Source organism: Biomphalaria glabrata, chromosome 5, assembly GCF_947242115.1.
Source record: "Biomphalaria glabrata chromosome 5, xgBioGlab47.1, whole genome shotgun sequence".
NCBI lineage: Eukaryota > Metazoa > Mollusca > Gastropoda > Planorbidae > Biomphalaria > Biomphalaria glabrata.
In genome coordinates, this window is record NC_074715.1 from 18763406 (window position 1) to 18784761 (window position 21356).

Sequence of the window (21356 nt, forward strand, 5' to 3'; positions counted from 1 at the left end):
ATATGACAGCATTTACCTCTTGGGCTTTTAATTGAAACATAAATCCATTAAAAAAGATGAGATTTTTCTATATCATGAGGAAAAAGGTTAGTAGTATGACATCAAAATTAATGGTGTGCATATGTTCACAAAGCGACTACATTACAGAAGTGGATTTCTCTCTTGGACTGTTTAGTTTTATCCTTAAATACATAAACATCACCAGTATAGGTGATGAGGAGCATGTTGTGGATTGCCTGATGGCAAAGATTAAAAACATTTTAAATAAGAATAAACAGCATACTTTTCAGCAATAAAATCTATTTTCTCACCTGCACATATAGACTGTTTTACCAGAGACATCATAAGATCTCAGTTGTTTAACAAACATCAATAATTTTGTAGAGTCTAGGTCAGTGAACTTGCTTTTCAAATGAACTAGTTTGTGATGCTCTGATTTCTGTTACCAAAAATTGAAATAAAATAATTAAACAAATCATGATGGCTGTGTTTGTTTGTCTTTTTTAATTATTCAATAAATAGATCCAGAGTATCTAAAACACACAATGAAACCAAGTAATACTAGACAAGTATTATTATTTAGTATTTTTACAAAACCTAAGCCAAGAGTTATTTTCAGGTATTGCCACAATCAAGATTTGTTAAAAGGAGATGTATTTTATTATAGACACAAATAGTGCCCTCCGGGAGGAATGGTAAAATGATTCTGCAGATCTACAGGAGTATCACCCTCAGACAGTTCACTAAGAATCTTCTCAGGACTGTCGATGTCATAAAGTTCCACCTATTTGGATGATATTCCAACTTTTCTAATTTGACTTGTTATTTTAATGATTTTTCAATGTTGATGATTAGTCCAAATGATAAGTTTGTCAATGAAAAGATCTAGTTGATGGAAATCTACTGTCTCATCTATTAATATAGGCCTATCATAATGGTTATCTCAAATTACTCTTATGTGGGAAAAAAATGCAACTATGCTCATGTTAAATTCACTAAATTAAGGTAAATTTGTAAAGATCAAAGAAAGCCATCTGAAAATGACCAACTAACATGGTGGTAAGATGAATAGAGAGCTGGCCAGCTAATCCCCTTTTGTTTCCTCAAATTGAAGGTCAATGTTTTGGCCATAAAAATAAGTCTCCAACTGAGCTGGGTAGCTCAATGAGAGCTACAAACAGATAGACTCTCAGATGTGCATTATTAGTCAAGAGTCATCAAATTGGACAGGACAAGGGTAGGGAGGGAGAAAGAGGAAATTATTTGGCGAGTACCTTAGACAGATTGTAAGATAGTCTAATAGTTTGTGACATATTTATTAGTAAGCCCAACAGAACATAAACATAGACCAATGTGCATACCAGTTGATTTGTGTGAAATTATGTCTGAATATAGATATATGTGTATGCTAGACATAACATGATTTTTAGCTCTTACATTATAAACTGTAACTTTTTTCTCTTCCCATAAGTCTGTCTCATTTCTAAAAGCTGAGTGAATTTGGAAAGGTGTACACATTATGACTTGATCTTCATTGCTGGGAAGATATTCTGCTAAAGACTTTGAGAAATATAATAAGACCATTACATGATGATGATTGTTGAATACAAAGAGATGTATATATTTTTATTAAAACATAAGTAAGGTATGGTATATTGTATAATTTTTTGAGCTAACATTCCAATCAGACCTGACACAATAAGAAAGCTTACAAATATATGCTTATAAAAATAATACAAGAGTTGTGAGAAAATTAGAATAAAGATTTTATTTTTTTCCCCACAATCTTAATGTTAGCATTCAAATGAGAGTAGAATTTAATTTTTATCAAGTTCCTTATAAACACATATAACTTACCTCATCTGTTGCTGATGTATCTGCTTCAAAAGTCACAACAAGAGACACTTTATATTCAGTGACCATTCTCCAGAAGTCTACAAGTGTCTGAGGCATGGGAAGCTGGGTCAAAATATGTTGGTTCTTGTGTCTGAAATTCTAAAATAGACATTACAGGATTACAAGTTATAAATAAAGTGCATAGTACAAACTGAACACAAACAATTTAAAGGGGAAGGGGTTTGCAGGTATGAAAAGTGAAAGCTCTGTGTCCTCAGTCATAGTGATTGGTACTGCATGGGGACTAAACAATTGTAACTATTGAAAATACTAGTTTGATTCCATAATGTGACACAACCTGGAAACTGTATGCAAGGTAACAGAAAAGACTCCACCCACAATAACTTAAGGCCCTGGCTGTTGGGATCTAAACAATTCTTCTGCTATTTTGACCATTTCTATTTAAAAATGTCTTTTAAAAAATTATTTTAGTCTTTAATTTTTTGCATGTGTGTCCAGTATATTTTAACTATTCAATTATTTTAGTCTTTAATTTTGTGCATGTGTCTCCAGTATATTTTATCTACTCAATTATTTTAGTCTTTAATTTTGTGCATGTTTGTCCAGTATATTTTATCTATTTAATTATTTTATTCTAGAATAAGGGTAAGTAAAGGATGTTTTTATATATTTTGTCCTGTCAAGAGACCATTACTTGCCAGTCACATAGGCTTGAACTGACAGAATCTCTGCTAGATTTTAGCTGAGCAGGGGCTCAATGGAGACACAGGAGAGTTGGTGGGAGTTTCTTTCAATAGATGGTCACATCCAACTATTTTTGTTGGGTTTGTTTGTCTAGAGAGATAATAAACTATTGGATATTGGGGTCTGGGCTTCTATATGTCTTTTTATTTAAGTCTAAATGTGTGATGAATGCCTGCATACAATAACTGAGACATCGTTAATAGCCTAGACAATGAGATTTAAAACAGCTACCAGTGTTTCTATTCCCTCAAGCAGCTCTCTATTTTTATTGGATTGAAATTTGTTTTTCCATTAGAGGGTTTCCTATTCAAAAGTTAACACTAAGTACAACACATTCCTGACAATGTCATTTTGTTCAGTATCATTGTATTAGCCGACATGTTATTTAAAAAGATAAGAGAATAGAATTTAAAGACAACCAAATATGACATTTTTGTGTAGACTTGATTACCGGAACAAATACTGCATTAATAAAATGTCTTGAGTCTTTTGGTTCACTAGCCAGAACAACACGATAGTCAGATTCTGTTAGGAAAAATCATATTGAAAAGAACCATCATTATTTAATAGTGGTTTTAAATGGACTAGATTTAAACTCGAATAAATAAGACTAAATTATCATGTTTTAAAAAACCACTGGGATATCATTTTGAATTTAATTCACCTAGAAGGATAAGTATGCTACTAAATCTTTTTTAATCAATCTATACAGAGACAATTTATTTTTTGCTTACCTGGGAAGATGTTACTAAATCTATTTTTACTTGATGATGTTACACTATTCAATTCATTTCGAAGGTAAGCAAGGGTGTTAAGAATATTCTGAAATGTTCAAAAAGTTTATACATTAATTTTTTTTTTCAAGAAATGCATTTATCTTTATAACTGTAAGTAATAACCTGCTGCTGAGGACAAACGCAGACGGCGAAAAGAAAATCTAAATTGACCACCTGCGGACAATAGTTATGCTTGCCCTGGATGTGGCAAAATATGTAAGTCACAGTTGGGACTGCGCAGCCATGGGAAATACTGCATTTCTCACTAATCTTCGGACTCGAAAACTAGTCTTATTATAATAACCTGTATATTTATGAATAGTATGGAATTAAGATGCACCAGTAATAATAATAATACATATAAGGCAAAGCTACAACAATGGAGCGGCAAAAAGTGAACCAATTTGTATAAACACTTAACATTATTTGGTTAATACGAACATTATAATTTCACAAATAATTTCTAAAAAGGAAAAAAATTAAATAAAGTACTTTTAGGGTAACAAAGATAAAAGCTAGAGTGAATATATAGAGTATGTTGGCAGCTCACTATATTATTTTCAATGCTACTTTCTCATTGATTCAAAATTAATTAAGCCAATTTAAAAAATTTTATTCATGTACCTTTTCAAACATACCACTCTTTCAACTCATTATGGATAAATTAGATAAGCATAATAATAATAATAAGGCTGATCTACAAGTTTGAAGATTAATGAGGAATGCCCCAGCTGTGACCTAGAATATAAGTAAAATAGAATTACTTGGTATTCCTCTTCCAGCTTTGTTTTTCCAGATGATGTTCTTTCAGTGAGTTCAACATTTTTTTCATAAAAATTATTTACTTTTGTATAAGTCTTTAAGTACAAGGAAGCTACAAGTACAGCTTGATGAAGAAAGACATATTGCTCCTGTAAAATAATAAAGTAGACCTACTTCATCAGTGTACAATAATCAATACAATAAAATTTCATTAAAAAGTAAACAGAAATTAAATATAAATAATTACAAAGAAAAGTTTGTTTTAACATTATCCTGCCCCCTGTCTAATGTTATCATTATCCTTGATATACAATGCATGAGGATATTTTTCTTAACATTGTCTAGAAGTTAGAGAACTGAAACATTGTACAACTGAAAGAATTGTGGCAAAGTCTCACAATGATCAGACAGAAAAATTTCTGCAACAAATTATATTCTTTAGACTAATTGCTAGCACACCAGCCATTAAACAGTGAAGGCTGGTAATTGTGGCTATCATATAATCTTCTTTCAAGCCATTACTTTCAAAACCTATTCACATTACTTGGCCAATTGATCTTTTTGACTCTCTTGACTTAAAGTTAAATTTGGATAATCTAATTTATAGTGTCAATTTTGTTGAAATTGAAACAAAAATAGTAACTAAACTGTTTCATCATTGTAATGTGCAGTAACCAAAGTAGGTCTGAAGTTCAGGTCCTAACTAAGGTCTTGATTTTAAACTCTACATTAGACAATTTAACTAGTGCTGAAACCTCTTATAGATTCTTTTCTTTCAGAGATATTTACAAATGCACAAGTACATCACATAGAGCTGAGCTTGCTGAAAATGTGTTACATTAAAAGTATACACACCACTGTCTGTATCCCAATCCTGTCTTGCCTAAGTCTGACCAACGTATCAAAGAAATCTATATGTCCAGTCTTTTGTGCTTGGTCAATTAAATCCCAAAAACCAATAAAAGTTCCTGTACAGCCTACACCAGCACTATGAAGAAAACAAAAGAACAATCAATTAAGACCTCTTAAAAATAAAAAAACAGTGAAGCCAAATAGAAAAAAAAAAGAATAACATACAAAAAATTACTTTATGGATAATTTAGGTGACCCGTCAAAATAGCGCGAAATTTCCCAACAAAATAGCGCAAGACAAAATAGCGCGGACTTACATATGATGTGTATAAAAGTACCAGATTATTAGTAATTAGACAAAATAGGATAGGAAAATACGAAAGTGTGTTATACTATAATTTGCAGCATCTTTGGCCGCAACATTGGCAAACTTAGGTGTGTCAGGATTAGTTAAGATGGGGATCACATTTCTTATCTTGCCAAACGTTTGTTTAATCTCAGGCAGTGACTGACCAATTTAATCATTGATTTTGCTATTTCCTGTCCGTCTTTGTCTAACACCATCAAATAGATGTCTAATTGATCACCAGAGACAAAACCGCAGAGTGACTCCAAGATTTCCGATAGCATTATGGAATGTTAGAGATCATGTGCAGGACAATCTACCACGAACAAACAATTCAGTGGAGGGATGGCACCATGCATTTCAGCTGTCTATTGATAGTCATCACTCCAATGTCTACAAGTTAATCTCTCACTTCCTCGGAAAACAGGAGAACACTGAGAACAAGATTCTGAGGTACAATGCTGAAGAATGAAGTAAAGCTGCAAGTAACACAAAGTACCTCCAACTTAACAGACGACTTGAAGCTATATCGCCAATGTACGGAAACAAGCCAGTGATGGAATTTCTATGTGACATTTCCTACAATTTAACTTTGTGAAAGTTTGTGTGTGTGTGTGTGTGTAAATTTGACAAGCATCTTGCGTGTTTTCGAAGTACACTTTTATAATGTAAATATATGCTATATTTTGAAATTATGCATTTTACCTTATTATGATTTTTGCTTATTTATTTTTTAAGATATCTAAAGTGTTTCCTGCAAAATGACTGAAACATAATGATAACATTAAAACAGAAAAAAATATTGGCTCTATTCATATTTTACGATATCTAAAGTATTTCTTTCAAAATGACTGCGCTATTTTGTTGGCGCTATTTTATTCGTGCTATTTTGTCAGCGCTATTTTGTTTGCTCTATTTTTTCCGCACTATTTTGACAGAGTATCGATAATTTAAGACCTAAGTAGTGGGTGAAGAGGTGAACAAATTTTTTTATTAAGTCAGACTTTGCTTCTTCCTTGACAAGTGCCACCTTACAACTAAAAAGTATTTATTTTTCTTTTATTTACATCTGTTATATACAACTTAAGTTTTTTTTTAAAGTTTCTTTTCTATTTGATTGCAGAAATTTTATTGTAATAGGACATATAGATATAGGAGTCTTTTTATGATTAGATTAGAATATATTTACAAATATAAGCATAAAATTATAATTGGCTATGATTACTGGTAATTACTGGAATCGCATACTTTTTTTGTTAACAAAAAGAGAATAGTTACTTTGATGTGTGAAAATCTACTTGATTCTTCACTTCATAAATTTTTTTTTAATGCCTGCATATTGAAACCTCCATTAGTAGGATATACAATGTAGATGTAATAAGTAGGTGCATTTACATGTTGCCAGAATTCTCTAAGATATATAATAACAAACCTTATTTGTTTTTTTAATTGCATACAGATTCAAGCACAAACTTGTTACTCTTGCTGAAATTTAAATACAAGTCAATCAAACAAATTGATAAAAATGATATACCTGCTATGGACGACAATAGGTTTAGAAGTTTGAAAAGATGAGACTTTGTGATAGAATTCTACAAGACCCCAGGGAGATGCTGGTACATCTTGGTCTGGCCAGGTATTCAAGTGGAACTGAGTTAGAATATGGCTATTTTCATCATCCTGAAATACAAATATTTTTTTTATTTGCCAAAATTTTAAATTTTACTTTATAAAACAAAAATATCATCTACCAGCCACCTAATTGGACATAATCCTACAATACTAAAACATTCATGAAACATAAAGTGTAATCAGACCATCCATCTATTATAACAGAAATTATTGCACTTGATGTAGTCTGATAAACCACAATCAACTGCATTTAAAAGTAATCCTATTCAAAGACACTGAAATTCATACAAAAGCCCATCTTGTGTATTAGCAGTTGGCCTCTTTAATTATATGAAAAGTTGCAAGGGGTAAAGATCATCTATTAAGGGTAACAGCTTGACACAATTACTCTTTTGCACACCATATGCAACATTGGACTATGAGTCCACCATTGTAAGCATTATGGTTACAATAGAATAACCCTTCTCTAAGAGTCGAAGGGCATAGCAAACATTTCACCAGTCTGTCCAGCATTGGAAACACAGACAAGAGAAAAAACAACTGCTACTGCCAGTGGAGAAATGAGAAAGGGGCACTGCTGTGGTTTGGTGAGAAATGGTTATCTGGATATCTGGTATTGCATTGTTGTTTTGGCACCTACTCTTGGGATAAAGGGGTAGATACAGGACAGTGTGGTTGTGGTGAAAAAGTGGAGGCTCCTGAGCGCCTTGCCTGTTTGTGGTGGCCCATGAGAACTGTACAACTCTGATGTGTACAAAAATGCTGAACTCTTCTGTATTACATATGTGACTGTACATAAAATATCTACATCAATTTCTTTTCATGACTCTCAAGTTTAGAACAATTTTGATAATTAGCTCTACATCTAGATCTTTCATTCATGCTTCCTTTTTCTTTCATTAATGAATATGGTTAATAAAATATCTTCTTAAAATATTAATGTATTCTTTGCTAAATCTAGATTAGAGTCTAGAGTCTAGAGCTAGGTTTGATTTGATTTACTTTTATTTTAAATAATGTATTGATTGTTGGGTACAGCTACAATGTCATGATAGCCTATTGTTAAAAACAACAACTTTTGTTCCAAACTGACCTCACTAAGTTCCAGCTTTCTCATTGAAAAGTCTGCAAACTTCTCTGTGGATAAGAGTTCTACGTTGATTTTCCCAAACAGAAGAGTGCCCTTATCTGGCCAGTATTGTTGACATTTCAACTGAAAGAATTATATAGATTTCTACTGAAGCATTAAAATATAATGTAAATCAATGTAGTCAAGGATCTTATGCTAAAAAAACATACAAAATTCTCTATAAAATATTCATATTTTTAAAAATCAATAGCACTGCAGTAAAAAAAAAGATAGGTAGGCTATATTACAATTAAGAGCTTATACTACTTCAAGAACATTGTAAATGAATGTCTATATGACAGATTCAAGTAACATAAAACTAAACCTTTTTGTAAGAAATGTTTACATCTATATTCTTTCTAAACCTCTCTCTAAACATTTTTCTCTTTCTTTTCTCTCTCTCTCTTTATCTCTGACTGCTCATTTTTAAGTTCTCTACTCCCTTTGATTCTTTCCTGAACTTGTTTTTCTTATATGTTCTCTCACTTTCTTTGGCAGCCTCTTTTCTTCTCTTTTCTTCTCATTTATTCTCTCCTTCCTCCCTCTTTCTCTTCCTTTCCTTCCCATTCACAATATCTGTCATTTATCCTGATACTACAAAGTACAAATCACAAACGTTTAGGTTTGCATACTTTGTGAAAAGGTCTAAGCATGTGGTTGTTTACAACATCAGATAAATACAATAACAGAATATCTCATTGCAGATAATACAAGAATCAAGACACAAATGATGCATGTTTATAAATTGCTTTACATGTTTTGGATGTTCCTTCAAAGGTGAAGATAATTTACGTCCTAGTCCAAACCTCCCGCAGGACAGCAAAGAATAGCACCAAGCAGGGTACAAACCTGGGACCATTGAGATATACAGCGCACATACCACATGACTAGGCAGCCATACATAAATATAATGTAAACATAATTTTACTTATCAATAGCAATTGAACATGACAATGCAAGAAAATGAACTTTCTAGAGTTAAGATTTATACAGGATACAGCTATTCAGATGGAAGATTTGAAGTTCACATTTTATTGCCCACAAAAGTTCTGATTGTTTTCTTCTTTTAGCTAAACCCAATAGTAACTGTTACAAACTATACCTCATGCAAATGTGTAACTCTTATTAAAGCTAAGATTTGCTACAAGCTTCTTTGCGACATTCATTTTTTTAAAGAATGTTTAAATAGCAACAATATTGGCAGACCTTTTCATTCTCTACTGTGTTTGCCAACATAACTGTGATGTCTGTTTTCTGTTCCCATAACATCCGGATGAAATCATTCATAATATCTTTGTTAGATCCTGAAGAAAGTAACAAAAAGAAATTAACATTGACAATCCCCCCAAAGCTAAATAATATAATAAATTGCAAAGATATAGCATTTTATTTTAACATCTTTGTTTTTGTTTTTTTTGCTTTAACTTGCACAAGATAAAAATAAAGTGCAGTTTGTTTATTTTAATTGAACAATAGGAGAAACTTTTAAATGATATATATCCACATTATTATTTGTGTAATTAGAGTTTATATATTTATTTGAAAGTAAATATCCTCACCTTGAACAGCTACAAATGTCGCATCTGCCTTGAAACTCTGTTGGTAAAATAAAGATTAAATGAATACAAAAAAAGATTAAATGAATACAAAAAAACTTACTCTTAAGAAGCCTATGTTATAAGTATTTTTACAACTTTTTTTCTTACTGTCACATAAGAAGTATTAATACAATCTCCCTCACTGTTATTCACATTTCTCTTCAAACATATGTTAGAACAGTCATCTACAATAATGCAAGAAAAACATTCTAATTACTAGTTATTAAACAATGCCAAGTTTGTTCTATTAATGACAGGAAGATAGATCTATAAAATGTAAAAACAATCAATATGTGTATCAAAATAAATTTATCACTTTTGTGTAAGCAATATTTGCTTATAAATATAATACTTTTGTGATTGGGCAACTCATTAAGTAATTGGATAAGTGATTAAGTGACAAAAACATAACAGGATGATGTACTAAATATTAACAAAAGTGGATATTATTTTCTTTAGGCCTATTTAGTGTGCAAATGATGTGTAATATCCCTGGTCTTTTATATCTATCATTACCTATTTCATGACTTTTTTATTTTCAACATTTTAAAGTTTCATTTGAATAGCAAAATTATTTACTCTTCCAGCAGCTTTTTAAAAAGTATTTTTATGTTTATTTTAAAGTTTTAAAAAATATACATAAAAATAAACTTAATTATCCAGATGTATAATTAACATAAATTAAAGTCCACAAAAAGACATAAAATCTCCTACAGGGACAAATATTGGCATGCATATTTTCTGCTTTGTTCACATCACTGAGACTTGCTTGTGTTGTTACACTGTTTGATTGTGGGACACTCTGAAACAAAGGCAAAACAGATTTACATTATTGATGTACAATTTTCTTTTATAACTCTTGCAAGTCTTTAATGCAGTGTATATATGGAAAGAAGGAACAGGAACACACAAACATTACAAGGGGATGAAAAAGAAAAGAGAACCAAATGATCACATTAAAGGGAGAACTTCAATGGATACACATAAAGGAGACAAAACATTGAAAGAAAAACAGAAAAGTGAAGATAATAATAAAAAGAAAGAAAAACTAAAGCAAACATAATTCCTAATGATTCAGATCCTATATTAAGACAATTTAATCCTGTGAGATCTGTGACTTTGTCAGACCTGTTCCCCATAGACAGCTTTGTTAAACATGTAAACAAGACAACTACCTCCGAAGTGTAGACAAGAGATAAAGACCTGTAGACCAGAGATTTAAAGTTATGTCTAACATGTAGACAAATCATCTCAAGATGTCAGACAGATATTTGCCACCCAGTAGACTGGAAATGGGTGACAATAGTGAAACAATTGCATGAAAAACAAAAGGTTTATTAAAATCATTTTCACAGACAGAAATATTGAAGTTAAATTATAGAAAGACTAGACTAAAAAAAATTATTGTAAGAGTAGATGTAAATAATGAACTAGAGAGCTGACGAGCAATGCAAAATAGTATTTCTGTAAAATGTTATGATTTTAAACTTATAAACTTGTAAAAAGATGTTGAAATATGGCAAACTACTTTTTAAATCATAGCTTAGTTTGAAATTAAAAATTACAAATACCATCCACCCCTTCCCCAAAAATAAGAAAATTAACAGTTTATATTATGTTATATTAATGTTTCATTATTTGATTAAATGACGAATAGAATTTTTAGACATAGCTTACATTGGCACCTAAAGTAGAAATCATTTAAATTCACACAAAAAGTATCTTAAAAAAACATTTTAAAATAAAATAATTACCTTAAATTGCTGAACTAAAAATTCTTTTCCTTTTGAAGTCAAATAAGCCAGAAGTTCTTGAACAGAAACAGAAGTAGTGTCAAGTGTATTTGAGTCAGTTTGCTGTTCTGAACTTGTTTCAGTATTTTGTAGGTCTGAAATAACAAACATGTCAAAAGTACCATTTATCAGTCTATTTTATGTCTAGCCATGTCTATTTATTAAAAGTGGGCCACCTTGCACTATACAGGGGCAGATGATGTGAAGCTCATAAGTTTTTATGGCTTAAGGTTAATGAGGGTTTCATGTGGTAAAATATGGAGAGGTATGCATGTGTGAATGTGTGTGTGGGGGGGAGTTACTGCTGTGTGGGCAACATTGAAACTATAGCTAATGTCTAGGCATTCATCTCATTCCTATGAGATGATCCATAGTTGCTTAGCAACGGAAGGAGGCTATGTGGCCAGTGCAATGACCAAATGCCTTTTACTACCCAAAAGTAAGGTGGATTCAGGGGCATCCTGAAGTTCACAATTTTTACCAGGATTTGAACTGAAGACCCCTTTGGCTAAAGGCTTTACCTCTCAGCCACCCACCCATCATGTCTATTTAAAGCAGCATTAAAATTTCATTTGTCCATTTATTTAATGTTATAAATGTAAAATTGCATATTCAGAAAATAAACTTAAAATGTTTTTTCTCTGTGAAATGTGGAATGACCATGCCAGTAGAATAAAATTAACTTGCATTATGAACAAAAGATAACCAATAACCATTTACTTTTTGTGTTTATTCTTTGCTTAAATTGTAAGACAATGCAAAGACATTGTTTCCCACACCCTTGAGAGTAAATTGACCCAGTGCATCAAAGAAATGTAAGATGCTTATAACAAAACATTTAGTAAGATAAACATATTTACATGTTGTGTAAAAAAAGCAAAAACTTAGTTCAACATTTATTGACAGACAGTTTATCAATTCATTATGAAAAGATAAAAAAATGACTTCTGGGATAGCTTGGAATCGATTCCCTAACAAGACAGGTTAAGCAGATGTGAATAAAAAATATGGAAGAAACTTAGAATGGACCACCAGACTTTTCATGCAATTTTAAAGATGGCTTCTAATTATGAAATGTTAATGAAAACCCCCTACATTTAAATGACTTAATTGATCTTTTAAAGACACATTTGAAAAACATATCTCACCAAGTTCAATATCATCCTTGATGTCTGTATTGCATTTCTTTATTGACTTTTTGCTAGATGACAACAATTTGAAGGGTAGAGTTTCTTGTTTTCTAAATCTGTCAAAATATTATGAGTAAGATGCTCTTGTTTTCAATGTTATATACTTTTTCTTAATATTGTCTTAATCTTCTAAATGCTATCAAAATACAAACAAGTGAAAATGAATAATAGAGAACTAAGATCTGAAAAACTAAATATGAATAAATATTTTTAAAATTTAATTCTTTGTGGTTGAAGAAAATCAAAATCTCATTTACTCAAATATGGCTCAAAGTTTTGTGCATTAGTTACCATTTGGTATGTACACTCATGAATAACTCAATGTTTGAACATGTTTTTCTTCTCAAGTATTTTTTAAGGCAGTACAAACACTATCCTTAAAAAAAAATGACAACGTGAACCAACTTGAACAGATCATGTTGTTTAGGAAAGACGATGTAAGAGATCTGTGCTCATTTATTCTTTCTTTCCCATGTATCAAAAAGTGAAAAGCAAAGAAAATTTTGCATTGTGAGGATAAATTAAAATGAAACAATCATTATTTTAAAGTAGTACTTCTAAAAAAGTAGATTAAGATGACTTTTTTTTTAAACCACTGCAGTTTAAAATAAAAAAAGTCTAAAATGTTATTCTTAAAATTGACAGAATAACAGAATAAATGCTAAAATTATATGTACATTTCATTATAATCATTTTATTCAAATGGCAAGCAAAATCATACCTCCAAATAAGACCTACTACTGCTACCATTATCAGTAAGCTTAAGATGATTATTGTTATTGTGATTACTGCAGAATCGCCAGAGTTGCTTTGTAATGCTACAGAATAAAAAGAGACTAAAGAATAACTTCAAGCCATAGAACACATCATAAGACCAATTCTGACCAACATATTTTCTCACATCTAAGTGGAACATAAATCTACTCAAGTAATAGTTTTGCCATCTCTTCATTTTTTCTTTTGCTCCTAAATGTATGTGCTGCTGTCAAACATTATAAGCCCATGTTTTGTAAAGATGCTGCATGCAATATATCAAGTAAATTAAACCTGATGTTTGACCAGGTTTAAACTTTTAGAAAGAGCGCAGAATAGAACCATACATTTTTGTTTACAATGATGCTTGCTTTTATAAATTGGCTACCAAAATTAAAAAAAAAAACCTAGTCATACTTAAATATAAAAAAAAAATAGTAATAGTAATACCACTTATGTGATAAACATATTTTTAGCTCAATAAGATTAGTCCAAGAAGGTGGACTGTTTTTAGAATGCAACATTCTGAAGCTGTTTTCTGTGCTATTCAAATCATATTAATGTTCAAAAGTTGAATGTGTGGGATGTGTGACTGGGTAGCTTCAAGTACTTGGCTATCTTTCAAATGGACTAGAGTTCCAATCACCACTCGAGATCAGTTGTGTTTGCTGAGCCTCTAAACACAGCATAGAAACCTTCTCTGATTTACCTTGTTCCTCCACATGTCCCTACTCTTCAAGCAATCTGGCACTCCAAGACAAAACAAGATAGGTAGATATAACACAAACGTTAAGTCAGTCCTTCTGTACATGGAGAGCCTCGAAAACATATATGGAAAACTCAAAACCTTTGTTAACAGATATACCTACAAGGGATATTGAGAATTAGGTGGCCAGAAAAATTAACTACTGTCAACTTTGGGAGGGAACCCATAGCCCAAGATATCAAATAGGCAAAACAAGAACCTGGATAAACCAGCTACCAATGTTGCAAGGCATGCACTTGATTGCAATCTGCAAGGAAAGAAGAAAGTGGGCAGGCCCAAATAAACATGAAAGAGGTCAGTCATCGGTGAAGCTGAGGATACTGGAATGACAAGGGAGCAGATGAAGAAAGCTACTCAGAACTTAGTTTAGTGGTTCTGGCCCAAAGCTCCCTTGGGTATTCACAGGAGTAAGTCAAGTCCACATGTCCAGAAATGAGATTGGACCACAGGGTATTCAACATGCTATAGCGCACATTTCAAAAGTAAACTAATTAATGATAACCTACTTTCCAAACAATGGCTTCCTGTATATCCATCTATACAAATGGTACATGTACCATCTTTATAATTACAAGACTTCTCTTCACAGAAAACTGAACACCGTTGAGAGCAGTTTGCACCATAGAAGCCTTCAATACATTCTAGAGGTATATATTGTATACATTAAAAATTATTGTCTTTTACTCCATTTATAGCATATAAAAACATTTATAAATATCTCTTTATAAATATTTTGTTTAATATTTATACTTTTTTGAAAAAAATACACTGAATATAAAATCATAGACAAAAATATTCCTGGATTTGCTTTATTATGAATAAATATACTAAAAAGGTATAACTTTTGTATATATCTGAATTTCATATTAGTTTGAATTGTAAGCTGTACACAAATTACAGAAGAGGATATGAAATACGACTATTGATGATTTTAATGATTAGCTAATGATAGAAATGACTCATTACTTACGTTCCTCACAACTAGGTATTTGGAAACCAATTTGACAGCCACCCTGACATTCCCCTGTTGTTTTGTCACACTTATAGTTGGAAATACAGTTTGTACTACAAGTACTTGAACAATTATCTCCCCATGTCCCTTCTTCACAGTCTGTCAAATTGAAATAATTTGTCAGTTTAACACATTTACAACATTATTTAACACATATTTTCACTATATGTCATTGCAAGTTAGAAAAAAAAATGTAATAATTTTTTTTAAAATCAAAAATAGGGTTTAAAAATTGTTTTATTCAAATAAAAAAAAAACAACTATATACAAAGAAAAAAAAATCACCTTCAGTACAATTATCTCCTGTATATCCTGGACTACAAAATGTACATAGACCAGTTTCTGGATAACATTCTTGGTCTTTACAGAATGTAGAACATAGTTCAGTGCAGTTCTTACCATAGAAACCAGGGTCACATGCTTTATTGATAAAACAAATAATATTCCTATATATATTACAAATTTACCATTGTATTTATCTAATCTTATATAATACAGACATTACTTCAAAAAAGAAGATGATTTTGTCCTATGCGTCATGCATTTAGTCATGCATATTAACCAATGACCTAAATTCTGCCAAGGCACTGGTTTTCCTGGCTAGCTCAGGCAACCCATTCCATGCTCTAATAGCACTAGGGAAGAGGAGCATAGGGACATAGGCCACCAACCAGCTTCCCCTATCATTTATTCAATGATTTTATAACTATGTAAACAAAGGTCAGCAATCTGAACTGATACAGCAATAATGAAAAATAAATAAATAAATAAAAATGCTAAATTAATTCCTTTTAATGAATACTATATGAATATTAATATTTCAATATTGAATAAATACAATTGTGTTTGAAAAGGATTTAGAGGTTTGGTGTGACACAATTTTCTTCAAAACTCGTACCAATGAAACATCCTTTTATAGCCGAAACATTATTTTATACTAAGCATTTATAGTTATTTACAAGTCATTTACAAAGGCTGCACATACATCAACAAATGTTTTGTCGTGAATTTTAAGAAGCTTAGTAAAAGGAGACATCAGAGAGCATGGCATAAAATTTAAGTATTACAGAAACATAAAGAAAAACAAAATAAAACATAGATTATGCTATATACATAGTTTTAAAAAGTAAAATCAAGTAAAATCCTAACTTTGATCAGCATTTTTGAGCCTGTCTCATCTCAACAGCATTCATAAATGAGTCCAGGCAAGTTTATGTACCTTCTTATGAGTTAAATTATTCTGTGTAATTTCAAGAAAATGACCAAATTGTGCTTGTACAATGGAGTCAAATGTCTTAAGGATAAAGGTATAATGAGAAGCCAGATTAAGATTAATACACTTGGTTGTACACTCAGAAAACACCATGTCAGGAAAGGTCTTTCAGTGATGTTGAACATTGATGTTGACTCTAGCATGGGTGGATCATTATATCCACAAAAAATCCAGTTAATGCCTATTGATCTGTCCTTGACCTTAAGTAAGTAGCTCCTAAACTCTAACAGCAGCTGTACACACAGCTCAATCTCTTCAACTATGTGCAATTTGATTCTTCCAATCCACTAACAGACTATCCAGTGGAGGGATTTCTCAAGTTCAGTCCTTCAACCTCTCCTTCAACCTCTCCTTAACTTCTTACAGACTGTCAGAGTCTCAAAACTCACTTCAGCCAAGCAGTCAGCCATAAGGTTAATGTTTAGTGCATTTAGTTTAGTAGTCCATCTCTATAGCTGAAATAGCTAAAGCATTGGTCAGGGGGGTTAACAAACAATATCCACAAATGTCCTATGCTTAAAACAGCCTTCCTTCGCAACAGTAGATACATTTTACCAGTTGAAAATATGAAAAGTCATTTTTTGGCTATCTGATTGACAAATTTATGTACTTTAAAAACTTTAGGGTGGCCCCAGAAATAGTTTAATAAACTTTTTTCCCATGCATTTCAACATAGGTGTATAAAGAAAACATAATACCACATTTGATGTACACTGAAACTTTGTTAACTGCCCTTGTGCAAAATGTCACTTAAAATATTGATAACAGTAGTGAATTATAAAAATTATTTGAAATATTACACCAGTGTTTCATAAGGGAATAAAAACTTGAATTTTACATTATGAAATAAATTTTATTATTTATTTAAAACTACAAAAAAAAAAAGTGGTGGGCTGGATGAGACCTCTTTGCAGGCCAAAGTTGCCCTGTGGACCATAGTTTGCCCATTACTGTTTAAGCTGTTTTATCTGCTATTAAAATATTATAAACATTAACATATTATAATAAACATGTATTATAATTACATGATTTACAAATGGATATTTGAAGTAATTAAAGATAACCTACTTTCCAAACAATGGCTTCCTTTATATCCATCTCTACATTGGGTACATGTACCATCTTCATGATTGCAAGATTGATATTCACAGAAATCAGAACATAGTTGTGAGCAGTTGGTCCCATAAAAGCCATCAATACATTCTAGAAGTAAAAAAATAACAATTTTAAAGGTTTTACTTATTTGATAGCAATATATTGTGCACTTAGTAAAAAAAAACAGGATTCACATTAAGCCTTCTAAGCTAAATAGACCCTTTTTCTTTTAAGCAAATTAAAAGCAGCTAAAATAAAAGCAAAGTTATACTCACTTTCCTCACAGTTGGGCAATTGGAATCCAATTAGACAGCCATCCTGGCATTCACCTGTGATTGTGTCACACGTAGTGTTGGAAACACAGTTTGTACTACATGGATTTAAGCAATTATCTCCCCATGTTCCCTCTAAACATTCTGTAAAGCATAGAAAAAAAAATTATTGCAAATTTAAAAGCTTTAAGCATTACATAATGTAAAAAAAAATATTCTAATGAATGCATTAATTTTTATGAAGGAAAATGTAAAAAGTAAAATTGAGCATCTTGTGTTAATATTTATGATAAACATATTCCCAGTCATAAAATCCCCAGGTCTTTGAATCATAAGTCTTTTAATCATCAAAGAAATATATTTTACAGAGCACTTTGTAATGGTGCTGGAAATGCTTTTAATATAGATACTTAGAAATACTAGAAAGTTCACTGTGGTGCAAGAAATGGTCTATGTAAAGAATGGCAGGAATTAAGTTGTTGGTCAACTCAATAAATATAATTAGTGCATCCTGTCAGAGAGGTGTTATGTGAAGTCCATCAAAAATGTCACTTTTATAAAATTTTGGAATGGTAACTTTGTAAGATTTATATATATATTGAAGAACGAAGAAGAAGAAGAAATATATATTCCGATCAATGAAAAGGTAGCATAAGATGGACCTAATGCCATACCTATTACCTGTGATCATTAACACACCTATAAGATTGATGTACAGCATTGTCTCACAAACAAAAAATGACAATTTATACGTTCTATAGGTGTTGAATATTTAAATTTCAGTAACATTAAATTTATGTCACACTTTTTGATGAATATATGAAAAAATAGTTGTTAGAAATATTGAACTTAAAATATTGTAATAATTCAAATTAAATAAAAAGATCATAGAATGAAGTGATCAGGATATTAAGTAAATTGACATGATAAACTACAAGCTTTGTTGTATATAAAACAACTTCTGTTCATAAACAATAATTTATTTGTCAGTTTTTCTTGTCATTTACCTTTCTTTGTTTATTTGACATTATTTTACAGATAATTTAACTTTGTCTAAAACACAGTCACATAGATTTCTTGCATTTTAATTAAAATATGTTCTAAAAATTGATTAGTTATAGTTTTATTTGTGTACATACAGTAAAGAACAAAAAAGTCACCTTCTGTACAATTATCTCCTGTATATCCTGGACTACAAGATGTACATAGACCAGTTTCTGGATAACAGTCTTGGTCTTTACAAAATGTAGAACATAGTTCAGTGCAGTTCTTACCATAGAAACCAGGGTCACAGGCTTTGTTGATAAAATAAATAATATTCCTATATTACAAATTTATCACCAACATCTCTCACTTTAGTCCAGTTTGGGATATAGGCCACCAACCAGCTTCCCCCATCATTAATTCAATGATTAATTAACTATGTAAACAAAAGACAGCACTGTGAACAAATTTATCAATAATGAAAAATAAAAAATAATAGAAGCATGAGTCACAAGCTTTATTGGGAAAATAAATAAGATTCCAATATTAAAGCTTAAGTAATTGTATTTGCCTTAATATAATACTAAAACTAAAGTCATTAAATTGAACAACATTAGCTTTATATTTAAACCCTATGTCAACTAACACCAAAAAAAGCCATGACAATTAAGTAAGTATATATATAAAAAATACTATGTAAAGAACATTAATAAATGTCAGCAGTGTGAAATGAGCTAGCATAATCTCTCTTTAGATCTCACTTTTAAGTAAGCAGAATCTAGATCTACCATGAAAGCAGAATCTCTCTCTAGATCTAGAGCTAGAGCTATTATAACTTGCAAGCTAATTCACTCTCTAGATCTAACTTGCAAGCCAAATCACTCTCTAGATCTAACTTGTTTATTCTCAATCTTAAAACACTCTAGCCTTAAACTATTGCATCCTCAGTTTCTATGTCCTCTACAGAAATATTTCAGTTCTAGGTTATTGTCTTATCAACTATTCTCTTAGCTACTAGAATAATACCCTTACACCTACTCAAATTATCTGCAAAATAAGAGAAAAAAAAAAAGAAAAAAAAAACAGAAATGAAATTTGGTGAGCCAAAAAAACAAAGAACAGAAAATGAAACAAAAAATTTAATACAATTTTAAATTAGGGCACAACTGTCTCTGGCATTAAAATGATATTTTTTATTCAAATGTATCACTTTGCTCTGATATGTATTATTATTTGGAATATAGGTTGCATCTGAGGCTGTGTAGACACAGGAAAATAATGCATTCCTCATTAATCTTTTGACTCCAAGACAAGCCTTATTATTATTATTATTGATATACGAAATGATTTCAAAGAAAAAATTCATCACATTTTTTTCTATTAAGAAGTTTTTATGCATTAAGTAAAAAGTTTAAAAAAGCTAATTAGGAATTATTAATAGTTCAAAAATTTAATTCATTATTTATTACATACTAGAGTATTTGACAATTACTTACTATCCAAACAATGGTTTCCTTGAAAGCCATCTATACAATTAGTACATGTGCCATCTTCATGGTTACACGTTTTCTCTTCACAGAAAGCAGAACATGATTCAAAGCAGTTGGTACCATAGAAGCCATCCATACATTCTATAAGAAGTAAATGTTGCATCACTTACAGGTTTTTACATTTATTCATTTCATAGTAATATAAAAACAACAACATTTTATTAAATATATATTATTTAAAAATAATCACAATTAATTTAGAATTGGAAAAAAAAAATAAAAACATTTATTTTTATAAATATTGTTTTATTTTATGAACACAAATTGATAATAAAGTTAACAGTCATGCATTTTAATTTCAATACTTTTCTAAACTTATTTAATTTTTTTTTTATTTTGATATGCATACAATATTGATACCTTTTGGGATTGAGCATACATAGACATTAACAATAATTGGCCAAAAATGATTAAACAATTTCCAAAAACAAAAAAAAAACAGCATTAAAAGCAAAGTTAAATCAAATAACTTACGTTCCTCACAATCAGGTATTTGGTATCCAGGTTTACAGCCATCCTGGCATTCACCTGTGGCTTTGTCACACATGTTGTTTATAATACAGTTAGTACTACATGGATTTGAACAATTATCTCCCCATGTCCCTTCTTCACAGTCTGTCAAACAAAAAATAATTTCAATGTTAAATTTAACACTTTACGCACTAGATATTGAAAAAAAAAATTGATTGAAGCCATTCTATACATTAACTTTTGCAAAAATAATGATAAAATAAAAAAAAAAAACATTTAATTTTTGTTCTCATACATTTTTGATGACAAAAGGTAAAAAGTCTATATGATCATGTTAACATGTCAATGATTTAAAATGTCTAAGATTTAGGTAACTACAATCCCTCAACAATATGTGTAGCTAGTGAAATGTTATTCACTTTTATTTTTCTTATTAACATTATCAGACAATTAATTTAACTTTCACTTAATTTGAATAGAGATAGAGCACAATGTTTCCTT

At 30.8% G+C, this 21356-nt stretch overlaps 1 protein-coding gene across 1 annotated transcript in view; it reads right to left on the reverse strand.

Moving 5' to 3' along the window:
* Positions 1–21356, reverse strand: part of LOC106078339 (uncharacterized) — a 64993-nt gene that overhangs the window by 2947 nt on the left and 40690 nt on the right. The window contains exons 25-48 of the mRNA XM_056028846.1: positions 20859–20999; positions 20331–20465; positions 19011–19145; positions 17854–17994; positions 17552–17686; positions 15496–15630; positions 15169–15309; positions 14705–14839; positions 13401–13497; positions 12638–12735; positions 11451–11584; positions 10411–10498; positions 9805–9881; positions 9658–9694; positions 9305–9402; positions 8063–8182; positions 6872–7017; positions 4995–5127; positions 4142–4288; positions 3336–3423; positions 3053–3126; positions 1858–1995; positions 1438–1560; positions 312–439 (exon numbers count right to left, since the gene is read on the reverse strand). Coding sequence (XP_055884821.1) covers positions 312–439; positions 1438–1560; positions 1858–1995; positions 3053–3126; positions 3336–3423; positions 4142–4288; positions 4995–5127; positions 6872–7017; positions 8063–8182; positions 9305–9402; positions 9658–9694; positions 9805–9881; positions 10411–10498; positions 11451–11584; positions 12638–12735; positions 13401–13497; positions 14705–14839; positions 15169–15309; positions 15496–15630; positions 17552–17686; positions 17854–17994; positions 19011–19145; positions 20331–20465; positions 20859–20999 — 2824 coding nt within the window. The remainder of the gene's footprint in view (positions 1–311; positions 440–1437; positions 1561–1857; positions 1996–3052; positions 3127–3335; positions 3424–4141; positions 4289–4994; positions 5128–6871; positions 7018–8062; positions 8183–9304; positions 9403–9657; positions 9695–9804; positions 9882–10410; positions 10499–11450; positions 11585–12637; positions 12736–13400; positions 13498–14704; positions 14840–15168; positions 15310–15495; positions 15631–17551; positions 17687–17853; positions 17995–19010; positions 19146–20330; positions 20466–20858; positions 21000–21356) is intronic.